This window comes from Archocentrus centrarchus (genome assembly GCF_007364275.1).
Source record: "Archocentrus centrarchus isolate MPI-CPG fArcCen1 chromosome 18 unlocalized genomic scaffold, fArcCen1 scaffold_23_ctg1, whole genome shotgun sequence".
NCBI classification, from domain to species: Eukaryota; Metazoa; Chordata; class Actinopteri; order Cichliformes; family Cichlidae; genus Archocentrus; species Archocentrus centrarchus.
Window position 1 is genome coordinate 4,831,186 of NW_022060145.1, and position 18,080 is coordinate 4,849,265.

The 18,080-nt window shown below is 40.5% G+C and overlaps 1 protein-coding gene across 4 annotated transcripts in view; it reads left to right on the forward strand.

The window, feature by feature from the left end:
• slc8a4b (solute carrier family 8 member 4b) overlaps positions 1–15,753 on the forward strand; it is a 126,650-nt gene extending 110,897 nt beyond the window's left edge. The window contains exons 14-17 of one of the 4 annotated variants that reach the window (XM_030722514.1): positions 167–202; positions 880–979; positions 2,916–3,188; positions 8,520–15,753. In XM_030722514.1, the coding sequence (XP_030578374.1) occupies positions 167–202; positions 880–979; positions 2,916–3,188; positions 8,520–8,899 (789 nt within the window). In that variant the 3' untranslated portion in view covers positions 8,900–15,753. The remainder of the gene's footprint in view (positions 1–166; positions 203–879; positions 980–2,915; positions 3,189–8,519) is intronic. The other 3 variants (XM_030722515.1, XM_030722516.1, XM_030722517.1) reach the window with 3 other exon arrangements.
• The last annotated feature ends 2,327 nt before the right edge of the window (positions 15,754–18,080 follow it).

An 18,080-nucleotide genomic window follows, 5' to 3' on the forward strand; every position in this document is an offset into this window, starting at 1 on the left:
ACTCATGTGTGTCTGTTGACCAATTTCATTTTTCATTTGTCCATTTTTGTCATTTGTGTGTGTGGTGTGTGTGTGTGTGTGTGTGTGCGTGTGTGTGTGTGTGTGTGTGTGTGTGTGTGTGTGTGTGTGTGTGTGTGTGTGTGTGTGTGTGCATGTGTGTGTGCAGAGAGCAGTAAATACACTTATTAGGCAGGCTGAAAAGGTAATCCATCTTTTTCGTGCATGCAGTGCTTGTTCTTTAGTCATCTACTGTACAATACTAAAATGTAAATCACATCCCGATCTTTAAATTCTTAATTGTTGCCACACATGGGGATTAATTCGTAATTTATCTTATTGGGACTGCTAAAATGCAGTACATACCATTTTATAATGCTTTTAATATAGTTGGTGGTAAAAATGCAGAATTCCCTCCAAGCCCTGTCAGTAAAGTTATGGTAATGATTGTTGGTGCTTCTCCTTAGCTGCTTTGAGCTCTTTTGCAACATCTTTTATCATCTGCCTTCTCTTGGCTGTTTTAGAATAAAACACTCAAGCAGTATGCCTGAAGGGTTTTTTTTTTCCTTGAATTTTTACAGGGAGCATAAGTAAAATGTGGCACAGCTGATTTCACAGCAGCATCTTAATTAGCACATCCTATATCTGGAATTCCTTGAATTCTAAGTGTCCTGAAATACTAAAATGTGAACGTATGTACTGGGTGGGTTTTAATTGAAAGGCTTGAAATCCGTATTTTCCTTTTCTGTGTGGCTGCAAATGAATTAACAGCTTGAGGGTTGTGTCTTTCCTGTTCTGCCTGGTCTGTATGCACTTGCATGGTTGATATTTCTGCGTGTGTGTTTGTATTTTTTTTTTGTATGTGCGCGCGTGTGTGTGTAGAGTACAGTAGACAAGCTGATCAAGAAGACAAACCTGGCCTTGGTGGTGGGAAGCAGCAGCTGGAGGGAGCAGTTTGTCAGTGCCGTTACAGTCAGCGCAGGTAACACACACACACACACACACACACACAAACACACACAGAGAACAAAGAGCTTCATTTTGATTTATCAAAATCTTTCTTGTTTTATTTTTAAAGATGGTGGATGATGAGGAAGAACATTTGTTAAAATGTTGCAGCTGTATTTTATTTGGCCCCTTATTATATATTTATTTTAATCTATTCATGGTCTTGTTACAGAGGTTTCTTTGCTGTCACAGAGGGGAGGCCTTATTTAGTTTCAGTCATAAAAAGTGGTTTGGCATTTTAGGAAATACACAATATAAAATAACTTTTCCACCTAGACATTACACTTACAGGAGCTTTTATGACATCCCATTCTAAATTCATAGGCTTAATTATGGAGTTGGTCCCCCTTTGCAATTATCACAGCTTCCACTGTTCTGAGAAGGCTTTCTACATGATTTTGGAGTGTATCTGTGGGAATTTCTGGTCATTCATTCAAAAGGGGGGATAAATGGGTACATGCTGATTGTTGGAAGAGAGGGACTGGCATGCGTTCTCCGTTCTAGTTCATCTGATGGTGTTGTTGGGGTTGTAGTCAGGGCTCTGTGAGGGCCAGTCAAGTTCTTCCACACCAAACTCGTCCAACCATGCCTTTATGGACCTTGCTTTGTACACTGGGGCTGGAACTGAAAAGTGCCTTCCCCAAACTGTCTTGGTAAGCTGAAGCATTGAGATTTCCTTGGAACTAAGAGGCCCAGCTCAACCCAAAAAGACAACACTGTAGCATTATTCTTGCTCCACCAAACTTTACAGTTGGCACCATGCAGTCAGACAGGTAACATTCACCTGGCATTCACCAAAGCCAGAATTGTCTAGATAGAGAAGTGTGATTTGTCACTCCACAGAACATGTTTCCACTGCTCCAGAGTCCATCAGCGGTGTGTTTTACAACACTCGATCTGACACTTGGCATTGTTCTTGGGGATGTAAGGCTTGGATGCAGCTGCTCAGCCATGGAAACCCATGCCATGAAGGGTCTGGAGCACAGTTTGTGTGTTAGCCTCTTAGTTGAGAAGGTTAAGCCCACTCTCAGCAAAGCAAAATATGAGCTACCACCATGCTAGGTTAACATAACCTAGCATAAATATTGGATAAATATTGGATTGTAGCATTTTATTATTATAGTATTTTATATTGGTTAAAACTACTAGTCAGTCTCCATTTATATTTCTATAAACTCTAAGGCTTATTAACTAACGTGACACGTATCTTGTCAGTTTGTTATCAAAAACAAATGTTGGGTTATGGAGGTATTAGAGGAAGTTAGGTGGTTTGCTCATACAGTACTAGGTAGCTTGAGGTGGCTGTGGCTCACGAGGTAGAGGAGGTCATCTACTAATTGGAAGGTTGGTGGTCCAGTTCCTGGCTGCTCCAGTTTGCATGCCAAAGTATCCTTGGGCAAGATACTGAACCCCAAGTTGCTCTCTGATGCAACTGTCAGAGTGTGACTGTTAGATAGTAAGCACTTAGCTATAGAAGGAAGTGCTTAAGTGAATGGGTAAATGCAAACGTGTCGTATGAAGCGCTTTGAATGCTCAGCTAGAGTATACTACATACCAGCTGCTGTTCACCAAGTAATAACTAAAGCATTTAAATCAATGTAAAATCTAAAGTAAGTGAACAGTGCTGACGTGCGGGTGTTTTAAGCAAAGCTAAGTGGATCTGCTGTTTTCAGTCTTTATGATATTCAAAGCAAATCAAGAGACTTAGGAGATAAATAAGACAATGATATCAGTCTCCTTGTCTGATATCAGTGATGATATCAATCTTCTATCTCTTATTAGAGTTAAAGCTGAAGTTTATCTGTCTTATTCCAATGGTCTTTTTTGTTTTGTTTTGTTTTGTCCTTTGGTTTAATTATCTTGTTACTTTTACTCTCTTCCTCAATTTCAATCTCCTACCATACCCAAAGGAGATGATGACGAGGAGGAGAGTGGCGAGGAGCGGCTGCCATCCTGCTTCGACTACATCATGCACTTCCTCACTGTCTTCTGGAAGGTTCTGTTTGCCTTCGTCCCTCCCACAGAGTACTGGAATGGTTGGGCCTGCTTCATCGTCTCCATATCACTTATCGGAGTCCTCACGGCAGTCACAGGTGATCTGGCATCTCACTTCGGCTGCACGATAGGACTGAAGGACTCGGTGACGGCTGTGGTATTTGTAGCGCTGGGAACATCGGTGCCAGGTGAGGCTGAGTGGAGATCGGTTCGATTATTTGTATTTTATGGGGGGACTTTATATGCCAGTCTAAGGCAAGTCAACATCATCAAAATATATTTGTCTGCGGCCAACTCATCACAAACATCAGAAAGGTTTTACTTTTATATTATTTTCAGCATTCAAACAACTTGGTTAGATCAGGGTTAGGGTCAGAGATCATGATTTGGGTTAAAATACACACTTTCACCAGAAGTTACAGCATCTTATCAGCTCTAGTGTACGTATCCATGCTTGTGATTGGTCAGATGCTGCAAATGCAACCCCTTTCCCGTGAACATGCTGATAGCCTGATTGGAAAACCCTGAGTTAACTGATCAAGTTGATAACCACCTTTGTGTGACCACTTAGCCTAATTGCTAGTGTTAGAATAAGTTAAGCTAGATAATGGAAAGATATCCTGGGTATGTTGTATGGATGTTCATAGCACTTATTATAAATGAATACAGTATTGTACAGAAGTCTTGAGCCACCCCTCATTTCTTTATATTTCTTTTGCTTCCAAGGAGTCAGACTTTCTTTCAGTTTTTAGGCACTTTGTTACTAGCAGCCTATGGCAAAAATACATCATTTCACAGTTTGATGGGCATAAAATTGTATTTTTACACCAACAAGACGGGAAACAGCAAGAAAACTCTGAGGTATGCTGAATTACACAAGAAAAAGGCAGCCGACATCCAGAAAAGAGCTTTGAATGTCCTTCAAGAAAAACTATTCCTGAAGACTACTTAAAGAAATGACAAGAAAGCTGCCTGAGAGAGTTCAGCCTGTAAAGAATAAAGGTGGTCACACCAGTATGACATTGACTTTCACACTCATTAGAATTCTATGAACTTTGAATTGCTGCACTCATTTCCCATTTTCCTAGCAAAATATAAAGAAACAAGGGATGGCAAAAAAAAAAAACCTTTGCACAGTACTGTAAAATATATAATATTCTAACCAGTATCACAAGGGAATGCTATGAAAGACACATACTGTAGGGGGATTTGCTGCTGGCGGTGCTCATTTAAGGTTAAAACAGTTTGTGCGTAATAGGCAGGCACAGGTGACAAAAAAGGTATTTTACTATGCCCCAGGACGAGAAAATATTTGGGAGATTGGATAAAAGCATATTTTTTTTCCACTTCCATCTGAACAGTCAAACCCCGGGACACAGACCGTTGTAGCTTTTTGTGTAGCCCCCCCCCAAGCCTCAAGGAAAAAAGTGGATTTCATTAATCAGCAGTTCCTGACACCAAAGGAGCATTTTTCTTCAGTTTCAACTCTTTTGTTGTTATGATCATAATCCTTCCCAACACTGATAAATACAACTGGTGTCAAGAAGTGTCACAGCACCAATGGTTACAAAAAAGACAATCTAAAAGCAAAGTGCGCCGCCAGGGAATCCACCAGAAATACAGGAATCACAGGGAACACGGAGGAGAGGAACACACAGCTAACAGGGACAGCACGACAAAGGACAAGACTCAGACAATGTATACAAACTCCAGATAATGACAGGTGAGAACACAGCTGAAGACAATTAACCTAATGAGTCAGAGGGACATTAAACATGACACAGGAAACAGAGAAAGTTAATTACCAAAATAAAACAGAAAGAGATAAACACAGACTCAACAAGACACGGAAATACAAGATAGGCAGGAACTCAAGGAATAAAATATAAACCAAACTATAACCACGAACCATCTAGATGTGAAACTAAACCTGAGAATATAAATATATAGACACCAAGTAATGCCTGTGAATATGGCAACTCAAAACAAACGGGTAGAAGATTTCCTCCAACTTCCAGCCTGATCTGAGGATGAGCAGAGATTTATCGTGACTCAGACAGAAGCAGATGGCTTGGTGTTACACCACAGTGGTGGCAGAGTGATTATTTTCCATGTTTGCCATGTTACGAATTCCTCCCCTCCCATTACACCACGCCTCGAGCTTTCCGTTTCACTAGACATGAAATGAGCTGCGCCTTCACTCCGAAGTTCAGATGTGAGTAAACAAATACAAGATGAGGACTGATCCTCTCTCCTCTCTCTGATTTCAGTAGCAGCCACCTTCATTTGCAGGATGGAAATCAAAATGTATTGTAAAGCTTCGGCTCCATCACAGCCTTCAGCCCCGGCTTGCCGGAGTGGGTGCATCGTCCCCAGACTTTAATTCAATTCCCTGCCTCATTCCTAACGACAGCAGGTTTATTGTTGCCCCTTCGTATGATTTATAGAAATAGCTCCTGTGCTGCTCTTCCAGGTGGTTACTTCGATGGCTTCGGGCGAGGTCTCTGGAAAGTAGTATTTGAATCAATTCCTTCTACAACCATTTTGGTGTGTGAAGGGGGATTGGATATCCATAACCAGCGTTGTGTCTCCTTTCACAAGATTCTAATCTTTTCATTTTTTCCTCGTTTTAATCTCTGATCACTTTTCACTCCAGCCAAATCTTTATCGTTTCCTTCCTTACCCTCTCTCATAGTCGCCCCGCTCTCGTGCCCCATTCTGGTCAATTTGTTACTCTGACTTGGTGTTACCTTACTCCTCTTTCTTTCCTCCTCTTAGTGCTTTTGCTATTGGATCATCCATCATTCTGACCTGTGTATGCTGTAGAAACCAGCGTGTGTGCGTGTGTGTGTGTGTGTGGATGAAAATGTGTGTTGTCCCAATCAAGGTGCTGCAAGTTAGCATGCGGCATCTCGAGCAGGCCATTACAAACTTCCATTGGGAGCGTTTGCTGCCTTCTCCGTGCGTATGTGATCTCCTCAAAACTTGTTAGAAAACACTCATCTTCTCTCTTGTTTCCCTTTTCCTGACACGCACCCTTCCCTCCTCCTCCTCCTCTCCCTGTCCTCCTCGAGATTCATAAAGCATTTCTGTGTTATTAGATTGGAGACACACTCAGGGATTATCGGCCCAATTTACACAGAATTTGCCGATTCAGGCAATTAGAGAGCAAAATGCGTGCTGCAAAATGTGTCTGCCCATTTAAGAGGTTTATACAGCTCGTTTGTAACCATCTGAGGCATTTAAACAGTAAGTGATGTTTGATTTGTGCGTTGGTGGTGAACAAATGCCGACACCGGTTTACAGACTTCATCTCATTCACGCAGAGTTTATCTCTGCGTGAACTGGGTTTTGACTTTTTGACTAATATTGAGTTTTAAATTGTGAAAATTTTTGTTATTTGCTGTTTAGTGGGGGCCGAGCTAGTTCTGAGACAGCTGATATCGGAAAATTCTACTTAAGTACACTTCCCACTTCTGGATTTAAGAAATATTACTAATGCGCTGGATTTGTCCCACCACATTTCTGCATCAATAAGAACAGTGTGTGCGTGAAGTTCTTAATTGGAGGCCGTAATGTGGAGTTTTGCAACTGATTGCAATCCACAGTCTCACCTGCCCTTGTGTCCACGCATGCACGCACTCACTTACTTCTTTTTTGTGTGGTCCATCGCCAGCAGGATTGCAGTTCATCCCATAAAAAGGTTTGGAGGACAGTTTTAATGTTGGGATATGAATTTCAACTAATCTCACTGACATTCAAATGAGAATTGAGACTCTTCTCACCAGCCTGTCTAAAAAAAGAAATTAAGCCGAGATAGGCGTACAGTAACTGGCAGCTGCTTCCCTGGTATTCCCTGCCAAGCCAGTTGTAGTCTCTCTGCTTTCATCCAATTTCTCCTCAAATATCCTGCAACCAAAGGAGCACACTTAGTGTACACCTACAGCTTTATTACATTGATTTTGGGTGGGCTGATGCCAGCACGCAACCATAGATCACAGCAAGACTAATAAATCTTCTCTGAAACGCGTACAATTCTGCCCAATGTGGATGAAAAGCAACATACAGCGAGTCCATTTTTGTCATAGACATAAGGATTTAAGACAAAACAATGTATGTCAGGGGACACTGCAAACCTCCCGAGGCTTTTCAAATGCACATCAGTTTTGAAAAAATTATTTAAAAGGCTTATCTCCAACAGCGACCCAATCTGAACACAGGGATTATCATCCCACAGGATATAACCTGAACAAAGGGCAACCACTGAGTTACCAGCATTAAACTACTGATTCATCTGCATGGAGCATGATTTGAATTGAACAGATATTACAAAAATATGTACTGAGAGACTTCAACTGGGGCTGCCAGGGCCACTGTCATTAAAAGAAGATTATTTCCATTATGCAGTCATAAACACCTAACTGAGTTATGCTGTCATGTCAGTATGGACCAAACCTCTGAGGAAATGTTGGTGTAACAGTTTAGTAATTAGTATCATGTAGCAGTATCTGTGGAGGTTTATTTAGGTAGTTTATAACATTGCTTAAGATAGCAGCTACAAGTGCATTTGTTAGATGATCCTGTGTTTTTTGGAAAGCTGTATTTATAAATAATTTGTATTATATACTGACAAAACCACAGCCAGCATTAGATGAGAGGCATTTAAAGCTTATATAAGGGAAGAGATTATTAGGAACAACTTTGACGGATATATCAATAGTGGCAAACCACCTGGACCAGACAGTTTGCTAATAGAGTTTTATAAAAGCAAATTAAAGACAACTTGTAAGACCCGTTGATATGATTCATTCGAATGAAACATGACAGGAAGTGCTTGGAAGGTGAATATGTGAGAAAACATCACAGACTGGAATTATGCCTGTTTCAAAGCACAAAAAATAAATACAATATTTAAACTACTTCAGTACAAATTGTGTACTAATATATGATAATGAGAACTCCTGGCGTGCTGCGTCATATGCCTGCTAACGCTCCATGCTTATTATGAAGATTCCTTTATGCACCAAACTGTTTTTGGAATACATTCAAAAGACTTTCTGGTAACATCACAACAACCAAATTGTTGGACTTTGGACTCCTTCAGGCCAGGAGAGTTATTAGACTGTGATGGAAGAGTATGGATGCACCATCACTGAAAATATGCTCATGGGAGCTCTTGTGTTGTTTTGCTCTGGAGAGACTAATTTAAATTGCTCAGGACAAGTGTGAAGACTTGGAAACCTTACATGAATATTATTTAAAACTGGAAATCTAGGTCCTACCTGAATGTAGTAAGAAGCTGATGTGTTATATGTATCTTCATCTACTACTGGTGCAGGTTGAATGTGAGCATGTGTGTGGGTGCACGTGTCTAATGCTTGTTTGTCTCAGTGGTTTTAAATGAAAATATTAAATTAAGAAAATCTCTGAAGAATGTTTCTTCAGAGAAACATGATACTAATCACTGTTTTTTAAAAAACCTTTACAATAAAGTTTCTTTCTTTCTTCCTTCGTTCTAGACACATTTGCCAGCAAGGTTGCTGCCATCCAGGACCAGTATGCCGACGCCTCCATTGGCAACGTCACCGGCTCCAATGCAGTGAACGTCTTTCTGGGCATTGGCGTGGCATGGACCATCGCTGCCATCGCCTGGCGTTCCAAGGGCAAACCTTTCAAGGTGGACCCGGGAAATCTGGCCTTCTCTGTCACCCTCTTCACTATCCTGGCTGTGGTGTGCGTGCTCACACTACTGTACCGGAGGCGGGCGACAGTGGCTGGCGGCGAGCTGGGCGGGCCACGGACTTGCAAATTGCTAACGTCGCTGATGTTTGTCTCATTGTGGCTGATTTACATCCTGCTGGCTTCACTGGAGGCCTACTGCCATATACCAGGGTTTTAAGTGGAGAGTCGAGCGAGTAAGGAGAGCGAGAGAGGCCCACTGCCAATATGAGGAGGGAGAGAGAGAGAGAGAGAGAGATGGAGCTGTCTTCAGAGAGGGAGACGAGATGAATCAATATGGGCCGACTTTTCAGGAAATCTTTAAATCCGTCCAAAGACTATTTCAGTTTTTCATCAGATATATTTTTTTTCCCTTCATTCTTTCTGTCCTGAAAAAAAGAAAGTGAATCCTCCTAAAGACTAAAATGTTCCAGTTATGTCCAAAATAATTTTTTAGTCTGGCATTGGCAGCTCTTTTAGGCAGGAAGACCCACCCTCTAGTCTAGGGAATAGGAAATTTGTCAGATAAAACAAAATTTAAAATACAACATCATGAAAAAAAAAAGGATTTAGAGGGCACCTTTAACATCAGCAGTGGACAGTAAAGTGTTTACAGGCCCAGAACAGCTGGGGGGAAAAAGATAATCAGCTGGCTTCTGAAGAGAAAATAGGTTGAGAGGAAGGATTAAGGATGAGAGATGGAAAAGCTGAGAAAGAAACTGGAAGCAACAGAAAAGAGAAAGTGTGGATAGCATAGACAAGAATATGTGGGCAAAAATGTCCTACAGTCCTGCATCCGTCACTCTTTCGCTCCCTCCATCTTTACAGTATCAGTGGATGTTCCTATTTTAATGTTTGAACTCTAAAACTGACAGTGACTTAACACTTTTAATCCCTCTTCCAACAAAATGTACACACACATACACACAGTTTGGCGTCCTCGGGTGATTCCACAGTAGAGGGCCAACTTGTGGATGAGATGAAAACTGACCACTTCTTTTTTTTAATCTTTTTGTCCTTTCTCCTCGATACCTGTGCAAAAATCGTCCCTCCACCCTTCAATGCACCATACTCTTTCCTCTGCCCCGTGCTCTTGCCTTACTTTATCTCCCCTGTAGGAATAAAGTCTTAAAGTTGTGATAATCAAATGTTGTAGTCACCAACCAACCTGCCCTCTTTTTAATTGAGCCAGCCTCACATCCGTTTAATGCCGAGCCCACTCCCCACACTTTCTACTAAACCTTTCAGTGGCGTCACGTGTTGATGTTGTTACCGTGCAATTGTAAAAAAAAAAAATAATAATAAAATAACAACAGTGAAAAAAACATATAAATACAATGTGATCAGATAACGGATAAGGAAATTGGAACTGAAGACATCTCTAAAGTGGGATGAAGAACCAACAAGCACGCAGTCCACAGAGAAATAGCTGAAGCGTTGTGCACTACATATTGTGAGGTGCATTGTTTACACTTTAATCTACAGAGAAATGTGAACAGCTAGAGCCAAGCAGGGACTTCTGTAATGCCGTCAACAAACAACACAAGAATGAGAAAGAAGGAGCAACTACGAGACTACGAAGACAGCAGTGATGACGGTGTTGATGACAAATCAAAACTTATAAACATAGCCAGTGTTTCGAATTGTACATGATAACAGAAACTGTCATTGATGTGTGTGTGTGTGTGTGTGAGAAGTCATTGATAGTTCCCCCTATGTAAAGCCCCTCTCTGCGAGTAAAACTCTGGAGGTATTCAAGAAAGACTCACATGTCCCTTTTTTCTCAGAACAAACAAAAGAAAAAGAGACATTTTTAAGGAAACCCACTGCAACAGGAAATGTGTGAACAGAAAACCGGAGAAGAGTGAGACACTTTGAGGGGAAACGTACAGCAGCTCCGACATACCACATGGCTGTTCTGCTCCAGTCGGGACATTTCTTTGTAATCTGGAAAAAAAAAAAATCACAGGTGTGTGTTATCCAAAGATGAGATAGAAGAGCATAGTCACAGGTCACATTTTCAGTGTGCAGTCTCACAAGCTGCTGGTTGTAGTTTCTATATTTAAAAAAAGAAAACTGGCAAGTTGAAAATCATAAGTGTTCACACTACAGCTGTATGTGCTAAATGGGTTAAAAAAATGGGTAAAACTGTGCTATTTATTATGTTTTTGTTAACTGTTTTTTTTGTGGTACTCAGGCGTGGTGGTGTGTGTGAAAGTGAAAGTAAAGTACTCCAAATAGGTAAAAATGAGAATATTAGGCCCTATATTGTGTGAAATCGGCTGTTTTGTCATCAATGTCCGTCTTTGAAAGTGTCAAAGCCCAGATCTGCATTATGTGGTGTTAATAGCCCGGTCCTGCCCGGAGGCTGCACTGAAGCTGGACAGAAGGATGGCATATGGCTTGTCAGTGTAGATTCTTATTAAATGCTTTCCCTTTGTTAACAACAGCACAGAAAGAGGTATTCAGGAGGAAGTGAGCGATTTTCCTCTCAACTACCCACCACGCTGACTGTGATCTTCAAGGAAAATCATTATGAGAGAAAACAATAATTTAGCTTTTTTGGGATGTTGACTGACAGAAGAAAAAACAACAATTTATCTGCCCACCGTCCTGATTGTTAAATATGAACAACCTTCCCGCTGCTTTCAGCCCGGTATAAATGCAGGCATGACAAAGCCACCTTAGGTGGGATCAATCCACACCTCTGGTGCAGCCTCACCAGGTTCAGTGCTTGTAAAAACAGAAGATAAGTGGGTGATTTGGAGCAAACAGGCATTTCTCTGTGGGGGTAAGCATGCCTGTATGCATCACACCTTCCCTCTAATGTGACATTTCTATGCTACAGCAGTTCCCTTTGCATTGTGAGAGCTACAATCAGAACCTTTATTGCAGGAAGTCAGGGAAATATGCTTTTTCAGCCCACTTTTATTGATAGAGTTTGGATGTCCCTCTGCAAATATTTAACATTGCTCTCCAGAAGTAAAACACAATGGCATAAACAGAATCACCAACTCACAGAAGAGCTGTTCTGCAGCTCGTACAGATTAAGGGTCTTGGTCAGAGAGGTTTCAGCCTGTTAGGTGGAGGATTTAAAAGTGCTGAGGTCATGTCAAGTCAACCTAAGGCAACTCCGCTGTCCACGTGAAAGGCTGGGATAGTCCCAGAGCCAAAATTTGAAAAATTGTCACTTTGGGAAGATGTAAACCGGAGGTGTTCATTGAGTTGTTAACAGTTTGCAGGCTACCTGTGGATCACTTTCATCCATCCATCCATCCATCCATCCATCCATTTTCTTCCACTTATCCTGTTCAGGGTCATGGGGGGGCTGGAGCCTATCCCAGCTGACATAGGGCAAGAGGCAGGATCGCCTTGATACTAAGCTAAATATAAAATTTTTAATGACTCCTATTCAGATAATTTGGTGTTTGAAATGAATATAGTAGCTAATGATAAGTCTCAATTAAACTAAAAAATGTAAGTTACGTTTGTATGTTCGGGTTTGCCTTCAACATCAAAGCAGCCACAACTCTAACTTTTATTCCTAACAGAGAAAGAAACATTAGTCATGTTTGGACAAACCACTTTTTTAACGTGTGAATTTCATGGCTGACGTTGGAAATTTTGACATGGCAGAGTATGGAGCCAGCCTCAAAAGGCCATTAGAGGAACTGCAGTTTGTTTGTTTTTTTGACGCTCCCATTTTGCCTCCATTTGTCAGTCGTTCCTAACTCAGACTCCATTCACTCAGCATCGGATGTGTCAACCTCATTAAATCACTCACCAGAATTCATCCTCTTGGCATCATGAATCTTGAGCCAGTTTATCCAGCATTCTGAGCCTCACAGCATCATGTCTTAAGTTTCCATTACAAAAGACATGACCTCAGTGTCCTCAGATGTAGACTGCAGGCTTGGGTGCTTGGTGATGAGGTCAAGGAATCAATATCACTCAGATCCTTTAATTATCTCTGATTGTTTGGGCTTAGCGCACAGTATGTTCAAACATAGGCGTGAACCCTCCACGATGGAGATCATCAAACAGTTTGAAGGTTTGACATGACTTGCACACTGGCATGGTCCCTGGTCTGCTTTGAGCCTGTCAGCAGGGCCAAACTCTTTTTTTTTCTCAATGACTTAAGTTCCGTAACAGTTGCCAGTTTACGAGTGAGTGGGCAGGATAATAGTGCTGCTGACGCCACAGGAAGACAGGAATACTGGGACGGATTTAGAAATGTAGGCTTTTTAAAGGTGGATAAGCCTTGCTGGAGGACGGCTGAGAGTGTTTGCGTGTGTGTCTGAGTGTGTGTGTGTGTGTGTGTGTGCCTGGTCTCTGAGTAAATGAAGAAATGCAACCATATTTTTAGTCTTTTGCCTGTTGCTTAGCGACCATCTATCTGCTAGCCGTTGTCGTCTTGACTGTTGCTGGTGGTGTTTTGTGTGTGTGTCAGAGAGAGATTTTTTTAATATTTCTCGGCTACCCTTGTTCTAATGAATGTGAGAGTATGGACGACTGACAAATTAAAGGAAAAAAAATAAGTACGTTGCTCTGCTTCCAGCTCCCGCATAGTTTGATTGTGCTGGACATATGGATCACCATACTTCCGAAAGATCTTCCCTCATTTGGTTTTGATGATGGTGATAATATGTTAAAAATCTCACATAAATGTTCATTTAGGTTGAGATCTGGTGTCTGGTCAGATCATTCAGTGAACTACCAATGGGAATGTGGCTGAGATGATCACAGGGGGTCACAAATGCGTATTGCTTTGTGGTGACCCGTCCCTGTAAACGCCCCTCACAGCATAACTGAGCCAACAAATCCACGCTTTCATTGGCTTCAGGTTTTTCCTTTAAATTGTCGCACGTCTGTTACGTCTGTGTGTTTCTTTTACATCCCCGTGCCTCCCCTTGTTTGTGTGTGTATCCATTGTATGTCTATGTCTGTTTGTGCCTTTAGATGTGCTGATGTGTCTGTGTGGGTTGCTGTTGTAATCTCCTTACAAGGGCTCACCCCGTGAGTCCCATATGTTAGATTAATGAATCTGAATGCCAACTGGATTTTCTGTCCTCTGTATGTGTATATGTGTGTGTCTGACAGGGAGACAGGTAAATTGTGGCTGGTATTCTACCCCCACCAGGTGTACGTATGTGTGTCTGTGCCTGTCAAATGAGATTAGATATAGAATCGATCTGGCTGTCTATCAAGACCGGGAATAGATATTTTCTTGAAAAAAGTATGCATGTGTGTTTCTGTGCCTGTCGCACACGGAGGTCACAGACTCCACATGGCTACAGGCAGACACACTTGTGCACACAGATGAGTGTCTCATCGTCTGTTCACATGCAGACATTCAGAAGATTGATGCAAAAATCTGCTGAGTAAGCTTCACACATGACCACACACGCGCACACATTTGCTGATTTGCAGTGTGTTTGTGTGTATGTGTGTGCTAGTCCAGCTATAGTGAGGACCAGATGGCGTTTGTAGACCACTGCAGTGAGGACACTTTGGGAAATTAAGGACCTTTTGACCTGTCCTCACTTTTTCAACCAGTTTTGGTGTGTGGTGTGTGTGTGTGTGTGTGTGTGGTGTGTGTGTGGTGTGTGTGTGTGTGTGTGTGTGAGTGTACACCTGAACGCTGGTGGCATTGTTCTGCTGTTATATTTACAATCATTCATTAATTTTTCCAATAGCCATTGTTCCATGGTTAGTATTATTTTTATGACTACATAAATGTCTAGCAGCTGATTCATGTGGAAAATAGAAGAGATTATTTAATTAATAGATAAATATATAACATGGATAAAAACAGACAAAACACCCAACCTTGAAAAAATTCATGTGCAAATGTATAAACTTCATTTTTATTTCAGAGGGGTTTTTTTCTGATTTTTTTTTAATTACCTATACAGAAGTACATAGTAGTAAAATCTCACCTTGTCTATAGTAAAATAAAAGGGTTTTGTGTGTGTGTGTGTGTGTGTGTGGTGTGTGTGTGTGTGTGTGTGTGTGTGTGGTGTGTGGTGTGTGGTGTTTGAATCTTTTATTTAGCATTACTGTAAAATTACAGTTGTTAGATAAAACAGGACCAGTTGAATTTTTTTAAAAAGGGATGGAATGACAAACATTTTAAAAATGGAACTCATTAATTCATAACTATTTATCAATGGTAATGTGAAATATATTGTCTGCATTCATTTATATACAGTAAACATTTCTTTTATAGTACCTTGTATATTTCTCTATTATTGAACCCTTTGGTTCTCTACACTGTAGTTTCAGGCAGAACATGTGTGCAATTTCACACAGTGATGAGTGTGCTGTATAAGAATTTGGTACAAGTAAGACCTGAACAAATTCATAAAGAATAGATTTTCAGCATTTTTGTGCTTTGCCACATTTCTAGTGTATCCACGTTTAGGACTAATATCTTTAGATCAATGTGTTTAGTTTCCAGGTTCTTCTTTTGTTCACCCCTTCTACTCCACTATGTTGCTCTCTACCTTGCAAATATTTATATATTTTTCTCAATTTATACTCACTGCCCTATTTATGAGCTCACAAAGTGCTTTTTGATATAAACATCTGTTGTTTGTTTGTTTTTCATTCATTTTATTATTATCTTATTGTACTTTTCATTTAATTTGTTTCATTGTTTTGTGTTGTTTTCCTGATTTTCATGAAAGATAAAAAAAAATCCCTCAAGGAGTAGAAGAACAATGTAAGAGTGTGCTCTTATTCTTTTATTTTATGTGTGTGTGTGTGTGTGTTGTGTGTGTGTGTGTGTGTGTGTGTGTGTGGTGTGTTTGTGGTGTTGTGTGTGTGTGTGTGTGTGTTCATGCTATACTGTGCAAGAGTGCGTCATTGCATGAATTAAAGTCATTCAGAATACAGCGTTCGATGTTGGAAATGTAGTAGTAAAGAGTAAAGTATTTTTAAATGCTGAAAATGATATGATATGAAAAATGATATATAGACCAAACTTTTCTCTCTCTTTTTTTCAAAGATGAAATAAAATGTAACTGGAAAATGCTCAGAAATGTCTGTTTCATTTCTATTAATGGAGAGGAAGTCTTAACTCAATTAAAGACGGGATACTTCTCAACATTAAGATGCTTGTTTTAGTAAATAGTTAGCAATAAGAAAATTGCCATAATCATATCTGAGATAAAAATGCATAACCTGCTTTTTTGTTTTTTTTTTACTAACAATAGCCCCAGCGTATATCTGTAATTGCAAGCATCCATAAAAATGTTTGTTTACAATTTCTGTTGCAGATTTTAAATTCAGTCGATTTCTGCTGAGTCAGATCCAAATAAAATTTATTTTCCCTGCTAAAAAACACATTTTCTGAAACATCACAGACCAATAAAGAAGAGTGGAAGGTTGGGTTGAAAGCTGTTTTCAGCCTCAGAGTTTTATGCTTAAGACCAGCTGAAGGTTTTAGTGTCAGCATGGTTTTTATCAGTCTCCTCAGCAACACTAACACTGGCCTGTGGCTCAAGGATCTTCTGATGTGCCACTCTGACATTGGATTACCTGCAAATCTGTGTCAACATGTCACTCCTTGTGTCACTGTTTCCACACAGGATAGTCAAAATAATTGGCCATGTTGTCATTAAAATAATGTAACCTACTCTGTATTTCTGATGTAAGCCACTGTAAATGGACAGGGGCTGCACTTGTCGCCTGGCATGGACAGATTCAGTAGTGACATAATGCGGATCTATGGGAGACCAAATGTTTCGGGTTGTAATTTTGACAATCTACAAAGCAACGTCAGACTGCACCCTGGAACAGGCGTCCAGTCCAGGTCCTGAGACAGGGACCACCATCATAATCATACATTCTAATTCATCACACATAAAGTGAAGCCTTTTGCTTGTTTTAATTTGATGATTATGGTTTATGGCTCATGAAAATCAAAAATCCAGTATCTCAAATTATTAGAAATATCTCACTTAATTTATACATGCAATACTTGGAGGTGATCTGCTGAGGTATTACAGAAGCTCAAGCAGCCTTCAGCTCAACTGTTTTTTGTTTTTTGTTTTTGTTTTTTTTTTGTTTTTTTTTGGGGGGGGGGGGGGGGTCCACGTGGTTCTCATCTTCCTCTTGACAGCACTCCATAGATTCTCTGTGGGTCTCAGGTAAGGTGAGCTGGCATGTGCCAGTCAAGCACAGTAATACCATGGTAGCATTTTGGAATTGTGTTCAGGTGCTAAGTTTTACTACTTTACCTGTTTTGCATCTTTAACGTTCCAGCGCTCACCCCTTGGTTGAAAGATTGTGATAACTGGTTCAAACATTTTTAATGCAAAGACATACGAGTCAGAAACTAATGATCTAAAGTAGGAAACAACACAGAACTGAACATAGTTATTTTCATGAATTTGGAAAGTATTTGAAATTTATTAAAAAGACTGATAATTGCGGGTATTTTTAGGATGACCACAGGTGATGTGGGGGTTGAATACAGTGCTGTGAAAAAGTATTTAGCTCTTCTTGACTTCTTAGTTTTTTGCACACTTGGCTCCGTTAAATGTTTCCAATCATGAAACAAATTTTAATATTAGACAAAGATAATCCAAGTTTAAGGTGACGCCAAAGTATCTCAGTCGGATTTAAGTCCAGATTTTGACTCGGCCACTCCAAAACTCATTCAGAGATGGACTTGCTGGTGTCTTTTGGATCATTGTCCTGCTGCATAGCTCAAGTGCTCTTGAGCTTCAGGGCACGAACTGATAGCCGGACATTCTCCTTCAGGATTTTCTGGTAAGAGAGCAGAATTCATGGTTCCATCAATTAGAGCAAGTCATCCAGGTCTTGAAGCAGCAAAGCAGCCCCAGACCATCACACTACTACCACCACCATGTTTGGCTGTTTCTATGGTGTTCTTTGTATGAAATTCTGTGTTAGGTTTATGCAGATGTAACAGGACTCAGGTTCAACTTTTGTCTCATCATTCAACAGAATATTTTCCAAAAAGTATTGGGGATGATCAAGATGTTTTTTGGCAAATGAGAGACAAGCCTTTGTGTTCTTTTTGGTCAGCAGTGGTTTTCTCCTTGGATGCCATTTTTGCCCAGTCTCGGTCTTATTGTTGAATCATGAACCCTGACCATAACTGAGTCAAATTAAAGCTGCAATTCTTTTTAGATGTTGTTCTTGGTTCTTTTATGATCTCCTGAATGACTCATCTATGCGCTCGTGGAATTTTGGTAGGTCGTCCTCTCCAGGGAAGGTTCACTACTATTCCAAGTTTTCTCCATTTGTGGATAATGACTCTCGCCGTGGTTCACTGGAGCCCAAAGCCTTAGAAATGGCTTTGTTACCCTTCCCAAACTGATGGATGTTAG